The 19,452-nt window shown below is 45.7% G+C and overlaps 1 protein-coding gene across 1 annotated transcript in view; it reads right to left on the bottom strand.

Moving 5' to 3' along the window:
* The window catches only part of LOC115079657 (proline-rich receptor-like protein kinase PERK8), a 110,683-nt gene that overhangs the window by 46,212 nt on the left and 45,019 nt on the right, over nucleotides 1-19,452 (bottom strand). Inside the window, exon 4 of the mRNA XM_029583384.1 lies at nucleotides 6,017-6,161. Within this exon, the coding sequence (XP_029439244.1) occupies nucleotides 6,017-6,161 (145 nt within the window). The remainder of the gene's footprint in view (nucleotides 1-6,016; nucleotides 6,162-19,452) is intronic.

Raw genomic sequence — 19,452 nt, forward strand, 5'->3', positions numbered from 1 at the left:
ATGCATGAGGTGAACAAATTTGCAGATGACACAAAATTATTCCATGTTACTAACTCACAAGTGGATGGTGAGAAATTTCAGGAGGACCTTGTGAGACTGGCAGATTAGGCATGCAAATGGCAGATGAAATTTAATGTGGACAAATGCAAAGTGATGCATATAGGGAAAAATAATCCAAACTGCAGTTACAAGATTTAAGTTTCAGTATTAGGATTTACAACCCAGGAAACGAATCTAGGAGTCATCATGGACAATACATTGAAATCCTCAACTCAGTGTGCAACAGCAATCAAAAGAGCAAACAAAAAGCAAGACTGCTTACTACAAACGGAGTTTTCCATAGATAGCACGAAGGATTAGCCATGACATGTGGGTGATGTCAAACGGACCTTTCTCTCCAAATTAGTACAGGTTTTATGCCTACTGAGTATGTGCGAGTATTCCTGCTTAGGCGTTGCCTTGTGAGCCCCGGCAGTGAATTTGAGAGCTAAATCTAGCTAGGTAGTCGACTCTCCATGGAGGCAGGTAGGTATTTAGCATGGCTATTTCATCCTGCTATCTATGTAAAACATTGTTTACAGTAAGCAAACTTGTTTTTTCCATTGATAAACTGGGCTGAATTGGCCATGACATGTGGGGGTTGAAGCAGCGTGATTACTGATCATAGAGAGTGGGCTACTTGGTGAAGAGGCAATGCAAAACTGCTTGTCCGAATTTACTTGCATTCTTTGATAAATTGTCCAGACAGAATGGGCCGTAAAAGTGTGTGCTAATGATTGAGTTGAAGCTATGCAGATGTCTTTGAGAAGTGCAGCTTGTAACTGAGCTGCTGATGCAGCTATGGCTCTGACTTGGCGAGCCTTGATAGAGTCCGTATTCTGCATGCCTACTAGGATATAGCAATATGCAATACAGTGTGCTAGCCAATTAGATAATGTTCATTTGGCCACTTCTATGCCTAGTCAATTAGAATCATACGAGAAAAAGGAGTTATAAAGCTAAAGGATGTGGCCCAGTTCTTCTTTTGTAATAAGCCAGGTGTGGAGGGCTTTATCAGAACATAAGAAATTGCCATGCTGGGTCAGACCAAGGGTCCATCAAGTCCAGCATCCTGCTTCCAACAGAGGCCAAAACCAGGCCACAAGAACCTGGCAATTACCCAAACACTAAGAAGATCCCATGCTACTGATGTCAGTAATAGCAGAGGCCATTCCCTAAGTCAACTTCATGTGCATGTGGCCTCAGACAGAATGCAGGGAGTATGTTCGATTGATTAGTATGGAAAGCTGATGCTAGGTAGGAATTTTGGGTCAATGAAGATCATTACCCTATTGTAGAAGAACTGCATGCAGGGTGAGTAGGGAACTAGAGCTTGACATTTACTGATCCTTCTGGCTGATGTTACTGCTACCAAGAATAGTACTTTTCATGTTAGAAACTTGAGAGAAGTGGACTCCAGTGGTTCAAACAGTGGTTTCATGAGTTGTGCTAGGACATGTTTAGATCCCATGATACAGGTGGTTTTGCGACTGGAGGTTTAGTCTGCCATAAACCTTTTATGACTTTGGACATTAACAAATGACTGGAGATAGGTTTAATCTAGATGTGAGTATGATAAGTGGCTATAGCGCTGAGATGTTCTCTCACTGATGAGTGAGTGAGTCCCAAAACATTAGAGAAAGCAAATAACTGAGCAAGTCGTTGGGTTTGCATGAGCACAGATCTAAGGATTTTTGCTGATACCACATGAAAAATATTTCCCATTTAAAACCATAGGGTCTCCTATTTGATGGTTTTCTTGCAGATATTATGATGTCCGCAACTTCCCTTGGTAAAGACAATCCAATGATTATTGAGTGCTCAACATCCAAGCCATCAGATTTAGGGATGTAGGTTTGGATGAGAGAGACGTCCTCCTTCTTGGGTGAATAAGGTCAGATGGGTTGGAGAACTGCTGGGAAGTTACACTAGATATGCAAACAAAACTTATCAGCACCAAGCTTGAGCTATGAGGGTCACATACGCTGGAACTACCACCACGAATAACACATCTGCGGAGGTGCAGCATTTTCTTCAGTCATTGGATGTGTGAATCATTACAGCAAGGCAGCTGAATGCTTCGGATAACACAAAGGAAGTGAGAGTCTTCCTACGGGATCACTGACTTTATCTTCTCCATGGTTTCTGTTGGAGGGTACAAGTTTTGTCATGTTTCTCTATTGGAGTTATCATCTATGTGGATCATTATAAGGCCCTGGTTGTTTGGAATGGGCTCCCACGGCAGTCGTTATACTCTCTCTGGCCCTGCTGGTTTTCCCGGCATTGCAGTTATCTGCAGTGTTTTATGGTTGTTAAGCTGAAATACAGCTCTGTCTCCAGCAGAGACAGAGCTGCATCCTTCTTCGTGTATGTGATTTACCTCCTTCCCCTCTGATTTTGAGAAGGGTACATTATCATCGCCTATTGAGGGGTGAGAAGGGAGTGACAGGGCCCACGTGAACTGCTTGATTGCGGTCCACCATCTGGAAATTATTGAGCGGGCAGTTGCTTAACTTATGATCTTACATGACTCCAAGTGGCCGGAATCACTCTTTTATTTTATTTTTTTATATTCATACTTTTCCTTTGCTTTCTGTAACTCTTTATTTTACGTGAATCTGTATTCTTGGCAGATCAGGGGTGGAGGAGGGGGGCCCTATAGCATCATATGCATGCTCAACCTTGTCTGAGGAATACGGAGGGGTAAGGGGTGGATGGGCAGGGTGGTGGTGGTTTGCAAGGGGAGGTTATATAGGACATTTCAACCGTGAGGATTGTTGCTGGTACATAGTGGTCATCTGAGAGTTGTGGTGCATGGATCGGGAGCCACCCTAGGCTGGGGGTGTCCCTTTTCTTGTACTATAGAGGCTAAACTATTTTGCCATATGTTGACAATATTACCATGAGTAGAAGAGGAATTCGAATCGCATCCTGGAATGTCTGTGGATTGGGGGTCTCCAATTAAAAGACAAAAGATTCTGAAGCGATTGAAGAATCTCCACATGTCCAGGAGACACATCTAAGTGATGCTGAGCTTCGTAAACTTCATAGATGGTGGGTAAGCGTTGTCTTCTGGGCCTCTTTGGGTTCTCATAAAGTGGGAGTGAGTAAAGCCTTATCCTTTCAAGTACGGCAACTATTAAGGATCTAGGTGGTCCCTTTTTTTTATCTTCAAGGGTTCCCTCATGGGGAACCCCATTACTCTATCTCATTTTTATGTTCCTAATCTTTATGATCATGGGTTCCTTCAGTCTATTTTCTAGACTCTCAGAGATTCCCCATCAGGGCCCTTGGTCTTTGGGGACAATCTAAATCTCAGTATGGGCCCTCGGATAAGTCCATGAATCATAAGGGTGTCCTACTTATTTGTAAAGAACTGGATTTGATAGACGCATGACACATTTTATATTCCACAGAATGTGACTATATGCACAAATCGCGGGCACGTGCATCTCAATATTGCATTGATTATCTCTTATTATCTAACACTCTTTCTTCTAAAGTGGCTGATGCTGTGACTGGGCCCTTGGAGGTCTCTGATCATGCTTTGATTTGGGTGGACATGTGCTGGCTGGACATTTGGTGGGGTAACTGTCAGTGGTGCTTTCCAGATCATTTGACCAAAGAACAAACATTTGAGGCTTTCCTTCATCAGAGGTGGGATGAGTTTCAGGAGCACAATAGGGCTCATGTCAAAGAACCGGCCCTTTTTTGGGAAACAGGAATGGTAGTGCTCCAGAGTGAGATTATTGCCTTCTTAGTACATAGACGCAGGGTTTTAGATTATAAATTATTAAAATTTGAAAAGCAGGTGCGAAGCGATAGATTGACTTTGGCTAAGGGTCAGTCTGAGCAATCAAGTACTGATTATTTTGCATCTTTGGCTGCTCTGAACTCGCCGATCCACCAAGAATTATAAAATCAATGTTTTATTATAAATATCAGCTTTTTCAGAGTGGCTGAGAAATTGCTGGCTTCTCTGGTCAAGCGCAAATCTGGGGCTAAATACATTGCTCCAGCGTGTGATAAAAGACATAACATCCTTGATTATTTTCAACAGCTATTCCTGGCAGTCTGGGGATATGTAGGCAAGGGACTGTTTCTTTCAGATTTCTCTTCCACAGGTCACAGATGCGCAACTTAATAGATTGAATGCCCCTATTTGTTTAGAGGAAATAAGGTATGGCTCATCCACCCCCTGGCACGTCATCAAAATCGTCCTGATCTGGGTCAGACTGATCCCTAGGACTGGCAAAGACAGGAGATAGATCTGGTTGGAGCTCTCCTGATTCCATTGCTCTGGCCTGAGCTTCCTGAAAAGTGCTCAAAATGGCTGCCGTTTCCGCGCTGAGGGGAAATGGATCGGCCTGAGGTTTCCGAGGTGCTGGCCTTTTATAACTGCACCTCGGGGCCTGAAAATGCTTCCCACCGGCAGGAGAGAACTGCCTTCCCCTCCTGACAGAGCAGAGGCCTGCCTGGGAGAGCCTGGTCGATGACTCTCCACAGGCAGTGCACGAAGATGGCCGTGGCCTCGTGAAAAAAACGGCGCGGCAGCGAGGGGAAGCGTCAGAGAGTCAGAGCTCTATGAAAAACGCCTGAACTGAGCCCCAAACGGAATGGAAAGCAGCCACTAAGGAAGGAAAACAATCAGACCGCTTTCAAATGAAGTTAGCTGGAAATTTGAAAAATTGTGTTTTTTTCCTGTCAGGCTAAACAGCGTAGGGAGAAGAGGGACCGGACCACCGGTGTCTTACTCCGGCGCCTTACCTGCCTGGAGCCCTACGGGGTAACCAACACCAGCTCCTTCTTCTGCAACCAGGGGGGATGGCTTCTCAAGACCTACCTACCCCCAGGAAGGAATCAATGTCTCAGATCACTTTTTTTTTTTTTTTACTTTGCTTGATTCCTTGAATAAAATTATAACCTGCTTTTTTTTTTTTTTTTTAAAGGGGAAAGTGTCCTAAACCCAGAACAGGTCAAGACTGCAGGAATTGCACCACCTCCATCTGCTGAAGACAGAGAAATACTAAAGGGATGTAGGTGCACACCACAAGTAGCACATTTAAGACTAATCGGAGAAAATTATTTTTCACTCAATGCACAATAAAGCTCTGGAATTTGTTGCCAGAGGATGTGGTTAGTGCAGTTAGTGTAGCTGGGTTCAAAAAAGGTTTGGATAAATTCTTGGAGGAGAAGTCCATTATCGGCTATTAATCAAGTTTACTTAGGGAATAGCCACTGCTATTAATTGCATCAGTAGCATGGGATCTTCTTAGTGTTTGGGTAATTGCCAGGTTCTTGTGGCCTGGTTTTTGGCCTCTGTTGGAAACAGGATGCTGGGCTTGATGGACCCTTGGTCTGACCCAGCATGGCAATTTCTTATGTTCTTAAGTTCCTGGATAAGATGATACGTGATCCTATAGAAGTGATAATTGGTCCTGGACAGAGATGATACATGGCTCTAAATAAGGGAATATATGGTCTTAGATAAGGTGATATGTAGTTTTGTATATGGTAATTTGTATGCCTGGATAACAAGATATTTTTATTTATTATTATTATTTTTATATACCGACATTCATCTCAATTGAGATATCACACCGGTTTACATTCAGGTACTGTAGGTATTTCTCTATCCCCAGAGGGCTTACAATCTAAGTTTTTGTACCTGAGGCAATGGAGGGTAAAGTGACTTGCCCAAGGTCACAAGGAGCAACAGCAGGACTTGAACATTGGTCTCCTGGTTCATAGTCCACTGCTCTAACCACTAGGCTATTCCTCCTATATGGTCATGGATAAGATAATACTTGGCTCTAGATAAAATGGTACATGACCCTGGATAAGGTGGTTCGTGGCTCTGGATAAGGTGGTACGTGGTTCTGGATAAGGTGATATGTGGTCATGGATAAGGTGATATGTAATCTTGAATAAGGTGCTTGCACTGTGCGAGGAATACTTCTTTGTAGCATTTCCTTACCATGTACAGGACCTCTCCTGTCATTCACAGGGTTGGTCAGGAAGTTTGCCATTATTACTCTCCCATGCATTTTCTGAGGATCCCGAAAGTTCAGGTGCAGAATCTCATCATCGTCTCCATGAAGGGTGTCCTCCAGAAAGGAAATCTGGAAAGAGAGTAGTCCCTGCATTTATTAGTCTGGAATCAGGTCAGTTTCCAAGGATCACAACACAACATTATAAGAAAATTGGTTCTTACCGGATACTTTTTGTTCCTGTAGTACCACGGATCAATCCAGACCATGGGTTGTGCCTCCCTTCCAGCAGGTGGAGACAGAGATAAACTTAAAAGGCACCCTACCTAACCTGGTGTGCCACCTGCATCCCTTCAGTATTTAGAATATCAAAGCAGAATAAATCTCTCTATGAATCAAGCAACAATATAACTTGTGAACTCGTAACCTGTAGTGTTTTTTCTTAGTATGCTGCAATGACCTAACCGGTAAAATATATTGACGCGCAGACTATTAGAAAATAGATGTACCCGGGCGGGCGTCTGGACTGATCCATGGTACTACAGGAACAAAAATTATTAGGTAAGAACACATTTTCTTTTCCCTGTACATACCCGGATCAGTCCAGACCATGGGATGTACCAAAGCTTCCCTAAACCGGGTGGGACCTTGCGAGTCCCGCGCGTAGCACACCACTGCCAAAATCATCAGCATGAGGAGCCTGAACATCCAGGTGGTAATGGCAAGCGAACGTGTGCAGCGTCTTCCAAGTCGCAGCTCGACAAATCTCCTGGGGCGACACCAAATGACACTCGGCTCAAGAGGCTGCTTGAGAGTGAACAGAATGGGCTTTCAAGCCCTCAGGAACAGGTCGACCTTTACAAATGTATGAAGATGCAATGGCTTCTTTTAACCAGCGTGCAATCATTGCCTTGGATACTTTTTGAACTTTCTTGGGACCGCTCCAAAGGACAAACAAATGATCTGAAAGTCGAAATGAATTTGTGACTTTCAAATATTGTAACAGAGTTTGGCGAACATCTAGACGACAAAGTTCACATGCATGTGGATCGTCCTCCAAATTCAGAAAGACCGGAAGCTCCACTGACTGACTTAAATGAAACGCAGACACCACCTTTGGTGAAAAGGATGGAACCGAATCAGAAATTCTCAAAAACGGTTCTCTACAAGAAAGAGCCTGTAATTCTGAAACTCTGCGAGCTGAGCATATAGCCACCAAGAAAACCATCTTTAACCTAAGGTCTTTAACCATTGCCCGTTTAATAGGTTCAAAAGGTTGAGCACACAATACACGTAGAACCAAATTTAGACTCCACGAAGGACACATCGGATGAACAGAAGGCTTCAAAAGTCTGACTCCTCTAAGGAAATGCACCACATCTGGATGTGAAGCCACCGAGCTACCAGAGTACCCAGGGCCGCTACCTGTACCCGGAGGTAGTTAAAAGACAAGCCCTTAGCCAATCCATTTTGTAAAAAGGCTAACATCTGAGCAATAGAAGCGTGTCTGGGAAGAATCTCTCGCTCACGACACCACGTCTCAAAAACTCTCCACACCCTGATATAAGAGAGAGAAGTAGACATTTTTCTGGGTTGTAACAATGAAGTGATAACTTCCTCAGAGTATTCTTTCTTCCTCAATCTCCTCCTTTCAAAAGCCAGGCCACTAGACAGAAGTGATCGGCTTGGTCAAAATATATAGGCCCTTGACTGAGAAGATGGGGAAGATGCCGAGTCGTAGAGGGCCATCCATGGCCAGATTGATGAGATCCACAAACCCCTGCCGCCGGGGCCACTCCAGAGCCACTAGGATCACCCTCCCTGGGTGAACCTCTTTTCTGCGAAGCACCTTGCCCACTAGAGGCCAAGGAGGAAACACATACAGGAGAACTGAGGCTGGCCAGGGAAGCACTAGTGCGTCGATTCCCTCTGCACCGTGGTCCCTTCTGTGACTGTAGAAGTGAGGAGCCTTGGCATTGTCCCGCGTGGCCATCAAGTCCATGTGGGGAGTTCCCCATCTGCGGGAAATGAGATCTATTGCCCGGTCCGAGAGTTCCCACTCTCCGGGATCTATGCGTCTTCGACTTAGGAAGTCAGTTTGGATGTTGTCCTTCCCGGTGATGTGAGAGACCGCTAGTAGCTTCATATTTTTCTCTGTCCAAGCCATGAGCAGTTCCGCCTCGTTGGCTACCACTTGACTTTTGGTTCCTCTTTGATGGTTGATGTATGCCACCATTGTGGCATTGTCAGAGAGGATGCGAACCGCCTGATGGCGTATGTGGGGAAGAAAGTGCTGAAAGGCCAAGAAAACCACTCTGATCTCCAGGCGATTGATTGACCATTTGGACTCCTCCGGAGACCAGGTGCCCTGAACTGAAAGATACTGGCAAACAGCTACCCAGCCAGAAAGACTGGCATCCGTGGTCACCACTATCCAGTTCTGAACCTCCAAATCCACTCCTTAAGATAGGTTGCGCGGCCAAAGCCACTACCCAAGACTGGACCTGGCGTGATCGGTGAGAGGTAGAGGAAATTGGAAGTTCTCTGACTTGGGATCCCACCGGGAAAGTAATGCTTGTTGCAAAGGCCTCATATGAGCAAATGTCCCTTATAAAACATCTTGGTCAGCAACATTATCCTTGGTTTCCCTCTATCTATCCACCATAAATTCCTGGTTTTCTCATAACCGGTTAAAACTAAACTCCTCAAAAACTGAAATTATACATTTATCGTCTATTTCAGATACTTCAATAGGTCCACCATCACACTTATCAATAAACAATACCACCATACCCATAACACGTCAAGCTACAAACCTAGGTATACTCATAAACTCTGATCTTTCTATGAAGCAACATATCTCTTCACTTACCAAAAAGTCATTTTACAAACTATGGCTCCTAAAACATCTTCGACCACTACTATTCTATCGTGACTATCAAACTATTCTTCAATCCCTAGTCTTCTCCGGTCTCGATTATTGTAATGCTCTTTACCTAGGACTACCAGACTCTTCATTATACCCCCTTCAATTAATTCAAAACAGTGCAGCCCGAATTCTAACAAGAACACCTTTGCATCATCATATCACTCCTATTCTTCAATCTTTACATTGGCTCCCCATAAAATTCAGGATAAAATATAAAATTCTTTCCACTATTCATAGCCTAATCCATAACCCAACTTCCACCTGGCTCTGCTCATTACTACGGATTTATAAACCAACAAGACACTTAAGATCACTTACCCAAAATCTCTTAGACATTCCCTCACCTAAACAAGCCAGATTAGACGTCACCAGAAAGAGAGCTTTCTCAGTAGCCGGTCCCATCCTTTGGAATTCACTCCCAAACCCACTCCGATCTATATCAAATCCGTCTCATTTCAAAAAATCACTCAAAACACATTTGTTCCAACTTGCATTTCAAACATCCACTCAAGAACAAGTTTAATGCTCATCCATCTACTTCCACATTTACCAGATTCATCTCATTCCTTTCCCTTTACCATTCCCATATTCCCCTCTTACTAGCTACATTCCATTTTTTCATAGCCCCCCCTCCCCCCCTCCTTCCCTTCCTTCCCCTGATAGGAAATCCATGGCAACATATTTTTATTATTTTGTTTTTAAGTAATTAATTTGATTTATTTTTTAAGCTAATTTCTTAGCTATTGACTAATTTTTGTATATTTTAACTTATTTTTAATTTGACTTTCTTTGATTAATTTTATTTCCATTATGTAAACCGTTTTGACAAAAATCTCTTTTTATAAAACGGTATATAAAAATTTTTAAATAAATAAATAATAAATAAAAATGCCCAAGGAACCACCTCCAGAGTGGATGCCAAAAAACCCAGAACTTGAAGGGAGTCCCAGGCCTTGGGTAGTGGGAGAGCCAACAAGTGACAAACCTGTCCCATCAGCTTGTCTCAGCAATCCATTGGGAAAAAACCTTTCCTGACAGTCGTGTCGAATCGAGCTCCCAGGAACTCCAACTTCTGAGTGGGAACGAGATTGCTCTTGGCCTAATTGATTACCCATCCAAGGGACTCCAAGAGAGTGGTCACCTTGTGTATCGCTTCCACACAGCAATTGCTCAACTTTGCTATGATAAGCCAGTTGTCCAGGTACAGATGAATGAGAAGGCCTTGTCTCCAGAGGAATGCCGCCACAACCACCATGACTTTGGTGAACATACGCGGAGCGGTAGTGAGACCGATAGGTAGAGTGCAGAATTGGTAATGCATTCCCAGGACCATGAAATGCAGGAACTTTTGCTGATCCTTGCGTATGGGAATGTGCAAGTATGCCTCCATGAGATCTAGAGAGGCCAGGCATTCGCCCTTGTGTACCGCCGCGATAACTGACTGCAGGGACTCCATGCGAAAGTGGGGTACCTTGAGAGACCTGTTTACCTTTTTTTGGTCCAAAATTGGGCAGAAGGATCCCTCCTTCTTTGGAACCACAAAGTAAATGGAGTACCTTCCTGTTTTCCAGTGCTCGGGGGGTACCGGATTCACTGCTCCGAGAGCCAGGAGACGATCGAGAGTCTGATGAACAATCTTCCGTTTGGTCTGGGGACCGCAGGGAGATATTAAAAAGAAATCTCTGAGAGGCCAAGCAAATTCCAAAGCATAGCCTCATTCTATTATGCTTAGCACCCACTGATCTGAAGTAATTGTGGCCCACGCCTCGTAAAACCGGGACAGGCGACCCCCAACCCGAGGAATCGAGGGATGGGATGGCCCCATCTCATTGTGCAGTCTTGGAGGCGGGGCGGAGGAAGAACCACCTCTGCGTCCCCAAAAGGACAAGGTCCAAGCTTGGCTCCTTGCCATTGGTTGTTGCTGTCCAGCCGCTGGCTGCCTGTACTGCCTAAACTTCCATTGCCCCTGAAAACGGGAGCGGGATGAGGGAAATCCCCTAGAGGATTTCGGCCTGTCTTCTGGTAATTTGTGAACTTTATTCTCTGCCAGGGACGTGATCAGTTTCTCCAAATCATCCCCAAATAGAAAACCACCTTTAAATGAAATAGCCCCGAACTGAGCCTTGGATGAAACATCTGCTGACCAGTTATGGGGCCACAGGAGCCGCCTCGCCAACATCGCCGACGACATGGTGTGAGAGGAGGTGCGAAGCAGATCATACAGAGCATCCGCCCCTTATGCCACCACAGCTTCCAACTGCTGCGCCTGCTCTGATTCTGTTGTGTCTGTCGGTGCCCGATGCCCTCTCTCCACCCTCCTTACCTCTCTGGTGCCTCCCTCTCCATCCACGGGAAGACTGGCTACTGCGGCGTTCTCCTACCACTTGTCCTCGGGCGTTCCCGGACCGGCTCGACGCTGTAATCGCCATGTTTCCTGGAGGCCTAGGGGCGCGCGCGCAGCGCGGCCCCGATTGAAGTACCGGCATTGGCGTGAACCTCGGGGACGTCCCCCGAAGATGACATCACCCATGACGGATATTTAAGGTCTTGGAATTTGCTAACACATCGAGTTAGCAAGGGTTTCGCTACCTAAGCAACTCTGCCTCCTCGGACTAACCAGATGTACCCGCTCCGCGGGGGCCTCGCTCTCTCTTTGTTTTTTCAGGTGACAGTCTAGAACCAGTACTCACTCCTCGAGGGCCCTGATCCCAGACTCGCTTGTATACTCTTCTGCCTGGCAGTCTTCACTACCAACTATATCAGCGACATCAGTGAGTTACCATCATTCTCTCTGAGCTTTCCCTGGAACCAGGTACTCGCTCCTCGAGGGCCTATACCTTCCAGCTCCTGGGCTTCATTGGGACCTTGTGTGAGTGTTATACCCTGCCTACTCACTATATCTCAGTCTCTATTCAGCTCAGCCTCCAAGGATCGCTGTTCCAGTATCTGAGGGACTACAGCCCAGCCGGGCTTACCAGCTCACTACTGCCATCTCTGGTGGTTCAGTATACTGTCTAATAAAAGAACTAGTGTGTGTCTGTCTCCTAACTCTGAGCCTGACCGGTGGTCGCTCTTGGGATCATCCCCCCGGGGGCGTGGTCATCTGCCACTGGTCCAAGGATCCACCCACAACTCTCATATATAACAACAAATTGCTAACTATCTGATTGCTCCTCCCATCAGGCATCAGATCAATATCAGACTGCTAACTTCTAGCATCAGATCCTGAACAGAGCATCAGATCAATAACAGATTCTCCCAGAGGAAGATCTCTAGTTGTCAGCAACTGCAGAACCCAGTGCAGGCTCGCTCGCAGCATATAAACTGCTACAAATCGCCGCCCGGACACCCAGGGTGGACACTTCAAATATGCGTTTGAGCAGGACTTCCAGTTTGCGATCCTGAAGGTCCTTGAGAGCTGTCGAGTCGGTGACTGGAAGAGCGGTTCGCTTGACCACAGCCGAAACTGAAACATCTACTTTACGGGACCGCAGGAGCTCTAAAAACTCCTCTAACACAGGATAAAGCTTATCCATAGCTCGACCAACCCGTAAACCAACATCTGGAGCCTCCCACTCCCTGGTCATCAGCTGCTGAAGCATGGGGTGGACAGGAAAAGCCCGAGCCCTGCTATGGAGTCTGTGCCGGAATGAGGGTTTCTAATAGGGATGTGAATCGTGTCCTCGATCGTCTTAACGATCGATTTCGGCTGGGAGGGGGAGGGAATCGTATTGTTGCCGTTTGGGGGGGTAAAATATCGTGAAAAATCGTGAAAAATCGTTAAAAAATCGAAAAATCGAAAAATCGAAAAACCGGCACATTAAAACCCCCTAAAACCCACCCCCAACCCTTTAAATTAAATCCCCCACCCCCAAATAACTTAAATAACCTGCGGGTCCAGCGGCGGTCCGGAACGGCAGCGGTCCGGAACGGGCTCCTGCTCCTGCATCTTGTCGTCTTCGGCCGGCGCCATTTTCCAAAATGGCGCCGAAAAATGGCGGCGGCCATAGACGAAAAAGATTGGACGGCAGGAGGTCCTTCCGGACCCCCGCTGGACTTTTGGCAAGTCTCGTGGGGGTCAGGAGGCCCCCCACAAGCTGGCCAAAAGTTCCTGGAGGTCCAGCGGGGGTCAGGGAGCGATTTCCCGCCGCGAATCGTTTTCGTACGGAAAATGGCGCCGGCCATACGCGTATGGCCGGCGCCATTTTCCGTACGGAAAATGGCGCCGGCAGGAGATCGACTGCAGGAGGTCGTTCAGCGAGGCGCCGGAACCCTCGCTGAACGACCTCCTGCAGTCGATCTCCTGCCGGCGCCATTTTCCGTACGGAAAATGGCGCCGGCCATACGCGTATGGCCGGCGCCATTTTCCGTACGAAAACGATTCGCGGCGGGAAATCGCTCCCTGACCCCCGCTGGACCTCCAGGAACTTTTGGCCAGCTTGTGGGGGGCCTCCTGACCCCCATGAGACTTGCCAAAAGTCCAGCGGGGGTCCGGAAGGACCTCCTGCCGTCCAATCTTTTTCGTCTATGGCCGCCGCCATTTTTCGGCGCCATTTTGGAAAATGGCGCCGGCCGAAGACGACAAGATGCAGGAGCAGGAGCCCGTTCCGGACCGCTGCCGTTCCGGACCGCCGCTGGACCCGCAGGTTATTTAAGTTATTTGGGGGGGGTTCGGGAGGGTGGGGGATTTAATTTAAAGGGTCGGGGGTGGGTTTTAGGGGGTTTTAGTGTGCCGGCTCACGATTCTAACGATTTATAACGATAAATCGTTAGAATCTGTATTGTATTGTGTTCCATAACGGTTTAAGACGATATTAAAATTATCGGACGATAATTTTAATCGTCCTAAAACGATTCACATCCCTAGTTTCTAATTCCTCCCTCTGAAACAGTCGCAGCACCTTAGGATCATCACCCTCCAAAAGAGCCTGTTTCCCTTGCTCTTCATCTAATTCCCGCCCGCAGGAGGGGGAGGAGAGGCTCCTGCACTTGCAGCTGCACTGCCCGGCACGTCCGGAGCGGCAGAGCCACCTGAAGCCACAGCGCCTGTTAACTTCGCGACCCTTAGAGATGCGGGAACATCGGCACACTTGGCTACCTTGGGGGGCGGTCCCTGCGTAGGTCTGACTGGCAAGGCACCACCTTGCAGAGATCTGGAAGCCAAAAAGCTTTTATGCATAAGTAGGACAAAATCTATAGAAAAGTAATCAGAATCAACATCCTGATCTCCTGGAAAAGCAGGGTCCTCCTGTAAAAAAACCCAGATCCTTTATTATTTATTTAAGGTATTTATATACCGTTTTTTAAAATAAAATTTTATCAAAACAGTTTACAGGGATAAAAATAAAAATAATAATAAAACAAATTAAAATTAAGAATAAAATGTACATAAATTAACAAATAGCTAGATAAGTGCTAGCATTTAAACAAAAACTTTATTAAAATAAAGAGAAAGTGCTGTGCCTTTGGTGTACTGAGGGAATTTAGGCAAGGGGGGGGGGGGGGGGGGGGGGGAAGGTAGAATGAGGTGTAGGAAGGGTTCATCGAAAAAAGAGGGAAGGAAGAAAGGGAATGGGGGGGAGAATGAGTGTGTTAAGTAAGGTGGATAATCTGATAAATGTGTCTTTGGAAATGAGTAAATGTGTTGGTAGAGTGGATAATCTGAGAGAAAACTGTATCAAGAAAGTTGGAGGGAGGTGGATGAGACTTGGAAATTGGAGGTAGAATGACTCGATGGAATATTGAATGCAAGTTGAAAAAGGTATGTTTTCAGGGATTTTTTGAAGTGAAGAGGATTTGATATTAAGCGAAGAGGATTGCGTAGAGAGTTCCAGAGGGATGGTCCTGCTACTGAAAATGCTCTCTTTCTGGTGATGTCTAATCTAGCTTGTCAAGGTGATGGAATATCTAGGAGATTTTGAGTGAGTGATCTTAAATATCGAGTAGGTTTGTAGATACGGAGTAAGGAACAGAGCCAAGATGAGGAAGAATTATGGATTAAGCTATGAATGATAGAAAGTACTTTGTATTTTATTCTGAATTTTATGGGTAACCAATGAAGAGATTGTAAAGTAGGGGGTGATATGATTACGGAGAGAAATGCCAGATAATATACGGACTGCACTGTTTTGGACGAGTTGTAAAGAATAGATTGAATAGTCTGGTAATCCTAAGTAGGGAGCATTACAATAGTCTAAGCCAGAAAAAATTAAAGATTGAAGAATAGTTCTGAAGTCATGGTAGAAAAGAAGTGAACAAAGATGTTTTAGAAATTGTAGTTTGTAGAACAATTTTTTTGTTAAGGAGGAGATATGCTGTTTCATTGAAAGATCTGTATTTATGATTACTCCAAGATTTGTGGCATGGTGTGTTATTGGAATAGATATACCGTTGGTTATCAGATGTGTTGGTGGACCTATTGAGGTATCTGAAATGGATGTTAGATGTACAATTTCAGTTTTTGATGGGTTCAATTTTAAACGATTGTGAGAGAGCCAAGAGTTGATAGTGGATAGATAGAGTGAGACCAAAAATAAAGTAGCAGACAGGATGTTTTATAAGGAAAAGGAATTGGATATCATCTGCATAAATTTTGAATTGTAGGTTAAGAGAGGATAGAATGTGACATAGCGGAAGGAGATATATATTAAATAGTATGGGGATAGTGATGAACCTTGAGAGACGCCAGACGGAATTGTGTATGGAGTGGAGGATTGATGGTTGATGTTAACTTGTTGAGGGCGATCAGTGAGATAAGATGAAAACCAATTTAAAACTGTACCTGTGATACCTATAGCTTCAAGACCTGAAATGAGTATTTGATGGTCAACAGTGTCAAATGCTGCTGAAATGTCTAGAAAAACTATGATGTAATCTGTAAAAGAGTCAAATGCGCGGAATAATGTATCAAATGAGGATAAGAGTAGTGTTTCAGTAGAATGTCCCTTTCTGAATCCATGTTGATTGATGGGAAGCATATTGTTTTCAGATAGAAAGTCAGAAAGTTGACGCAATACTGCGGACTCAATTAGTTTGGCTAAAGAAGTGAGAGTAGCAATCGGTCTGTAATTGTTAAGATCTGATGTGTCTTTTGTTTTTGATTTCATGATTGGTAAGATGGAAGTTTTTTTCAAACTATGTGGGAATTGTCCTGTTTCTAGAGATTGGTTAACTAACAGACAGAGAAAGGATCAGGCGTATTGGCTAATGGCTTTGAAAACAAGGATTGTTGGGTGAGTTTGAGGTTTTTTGCTTGTTAATTATAGTTAGGGTAGTACTTTCTGATATAGGGGTAAATTCAGACCACAGATGGCTAGGTTCTTTATTAATGCATGTGAGATAGGGTAATTGTGAAAATTCCATAGAAATATTGGTTACTTTTGTTTTGAAGTGATTGGGGATTTTATTGCAAAAATTAGTGTCATAGTCTATGAAATTTCCACTGTGGGGGGGGGGGGGGGTGGTGATTAATGTTTTTACTATATTAAACAAAGTATTGGGGTTTCCATTAGCTTTGGAGATTATATTCGCGTAATAGAGTTTTTTGGCTTGATTTACTTCCTTGTTGTAACAGTGTAGGGTACAGCGATATGTGTTTTTTGACTCGATGGTTCTACTGCATCGCCATTTTCATTCTAATTTTCTGAGGAGTGTTTTGAAAGATTTAGTGTACCAGGGGGTATTAGATTTCCTTTTATTGTTATTTAATTGATATTGTTTGAGAGAGGCAATTGAATCTAACGTAGATATGATAGCAGAGTTCCAGTTTGTTACTGAGTCTTCTGTTACGGGACCGGGCCATGCTCCAGTCCCTCCTCATACCTCCGGGCCAGCCCGGCCCGTTCGGAGCGCTCCTGGTCCACGTGGGCCTCATCCTCCACCTGCCACGGCTCTCCCTCGAGCAGGGAGAACGCTGCCGACCCGATGCGCTGGGCCCTGCCCCCTAGGCATGCGCGGGATAGCCTAACCCCAGAAACAGGGCAAGAGTTCAAGGTTTGCACCACCTCCATCAGCTGGAGACAGAGAAATACTGAAGGGATGCAGGTGGCACACCAGGTTATGTAGGGAGCCTTTTAAGTTTATCTCTGTCTCCACCTGCTGGAAGGGAGGCATAACCCATAGTCTAGACTGATCCTGGTACGTACAGTGAAACCCAATGAACAAAGCAGCCTATAGGTATTAAATAATGAAAAAAGGAGAGAAGAGCTCAGTCCATCCCAACATCTGCAGCATGTGGAGAGGAATAAATAAATACTGGAGGAGAGAGCGGGGAGTGACCCAACGTCATGTCAATCAGTCCTGGTACATCATAGTGACACCTGGGGGCTCCTAATATCACCAGGAATGGTCCCTGACACTCACAGGCTTGGTATATCACAAGGAATGGTCCCTGACACTCAGAGGCTTGGAATATCACAAGGAATGGTCCCTGACACTCAGAGGCTTGGAATATCACAAGGAATGGTCCCTGACACTCAGAGGCTTGGTATATCACAAGGAATGGTCCCTGACACTCACAGGCTTGGTATATCACAAGGAATGGTCCCTGACACTCAGAGGCTTGGAATATCACATGGAATGGTCCTTGACACTCACAGGCTTGGTATATCACAAGGAATGGTCCCTGACACTCACAGGCTTGGTATATCACAGGGAATTGTCCCTGACACTCACAGGCTTGGTATATCACAGGGAATTGTCCCTGACACTCACAGGCTTGGTATATCACAGGGAATTGTCCCTGACACTCACAGGCTTGGAATATCACATAGAATGGTCCCTGACACTCACAGGCTTGTCATCCTAACCTACTATGTTTCTGTTACTATCTATGTGACAGGGACCGTTGCTAGTAATATACCAAGCCTCCAAGTTTTACCTAAGCTGTTCTAAGAGACTGGGATACGTCCCATCCCCACCTGCGCCAGGGGTCTCACCTGACTGATACTGTAAGAGCTTTACCTGAGCTCTCCTATGAGACTGGGATAAGTCTCATCCTCACCTGCGCCAGGGGTCTCACCTGACTGATACTGTAAGAGCTTTACCTGAGCTCTCCTAAGAGACTGGGATAAGTCTCATCCTCACCTGCGCCAGGGGTCTCACCTGACTGATACTGTAAGAGCTTTACCTGAGCTCTCCTAAGAGACTGGGATAAGTCTCATCCTCACCTGTGCCAGGGGTCTCACCTGACTGATACTGTAAGAGCTGTACCTGAGCTCTCCTAAGAGACTGGGATAAGTCCCATTCCCACTTGCGCCAGGGGTCTCACCTGACTGATACTGTAAGAGCTTTACCTGAGCTCTCCTAAGAGACTGGGATAAGTCCCATCCCTACCTGTGCCAGGGGTCTCACCTGACTGATACTGTAAGAGCTTTACCTGAGCTCTCCTAAGAGACTGGGATAAGTCTCATCCTCACCTGTGCCAGGGGTCTCACCTGACTGATACTGTAAGAGCTTTACCTGAGCTCTCCTAAGAGACTGGGATAAGTCTCATCCTCACCTGTGCCAGGGGTCTCACCTGACTGATACTGTAAGAGCTTTACCTGAGCTCTCCTAAGAGTCTGGGATAACTCCCATCCCTACCTGTGCCAGGGGTCTCACCTGACTGATACTGTAAGAGCTTTACCTGAGCTCTCCTAAGAGACTGGGATAAGTCCCATCCCTACCTGCGCCAGGGGTCTCACCTGACTGATACTGTAAGAGCTTTACCTGAGCTCTCCTAAGAGACTGGGATAAGTCTCATCCTCACCTGTGCCAGGGGTCTCACCTGACTGATACTGTAAGAGCTTTACCTGAGCTCTCCTAAGAGACTGGGATAAGTCTCATCCTCACCTGTGCCAGGGGTCTCACCTGACTGATACTGTAAGAGCTTTAGCTGAGCTCTCCTAAGAGACTGGGATAAGTCTCATCCTCACCAGCGCCAGGGGTCTCACCTGACTGATACTGTAAGAGCTTTTCCTGAGCTCTCCTAAGAGACTGGGATAAGTCTCATCATCACCTGTGCCAGGGGTCTCACCTGACTGATACTGTAAGAGCTTTACCTGAGCTCTCCTAAGAGACTGGGATAAGTCTCATCCTCACCTGTGCCAGGGGTCTCACCTGACTGATACTGTAAGAGCTTTACCTGAGCTCTCCTAAGAGACTGGGATACGTCTCATCCCTACCTGTGCCAGGAGTCTCACCTGACTGATACTGTAAGAGCTTTACCTGAGCTCTCCTAAGAGACTGGGATAAGTCTCATCCTCACCTGTGCCAGGGGTCTCACCTGACTGATACTGTAAGAGCTTTACCTGAGCTCTCCTAAGAGACTGGGATACGTCCCATCCCCATCTGTGCCAGGGGTCTCACCTGACTGATACTGTAAGAGCTTTACCTGAGCTCTCCTAAGAGACTGGGATAAGTCTCATCCTCACCTGTGCCAGGGGTCTCACCTGACTGATACTGTAAGAGCTTTACCTGAGCTCTCCTAAGAGACTGGGATACGTCCCATCCCCA

This window comes from Rhinatrema bivittatum, chromosome 1 (genome assembly GCF_901001135.1).
Source record: "Rhinatrema bivittatum chromosome 1, aRhiBiv1.1, whole genome shotgun sequence".
Lineage (NCBI taxonomy): Eukaryota > Metazoa > Chordata > Amphibia > Gymnophiona > Rhinatrematidae > Rhinatrema > Rhinatrema bivittatum.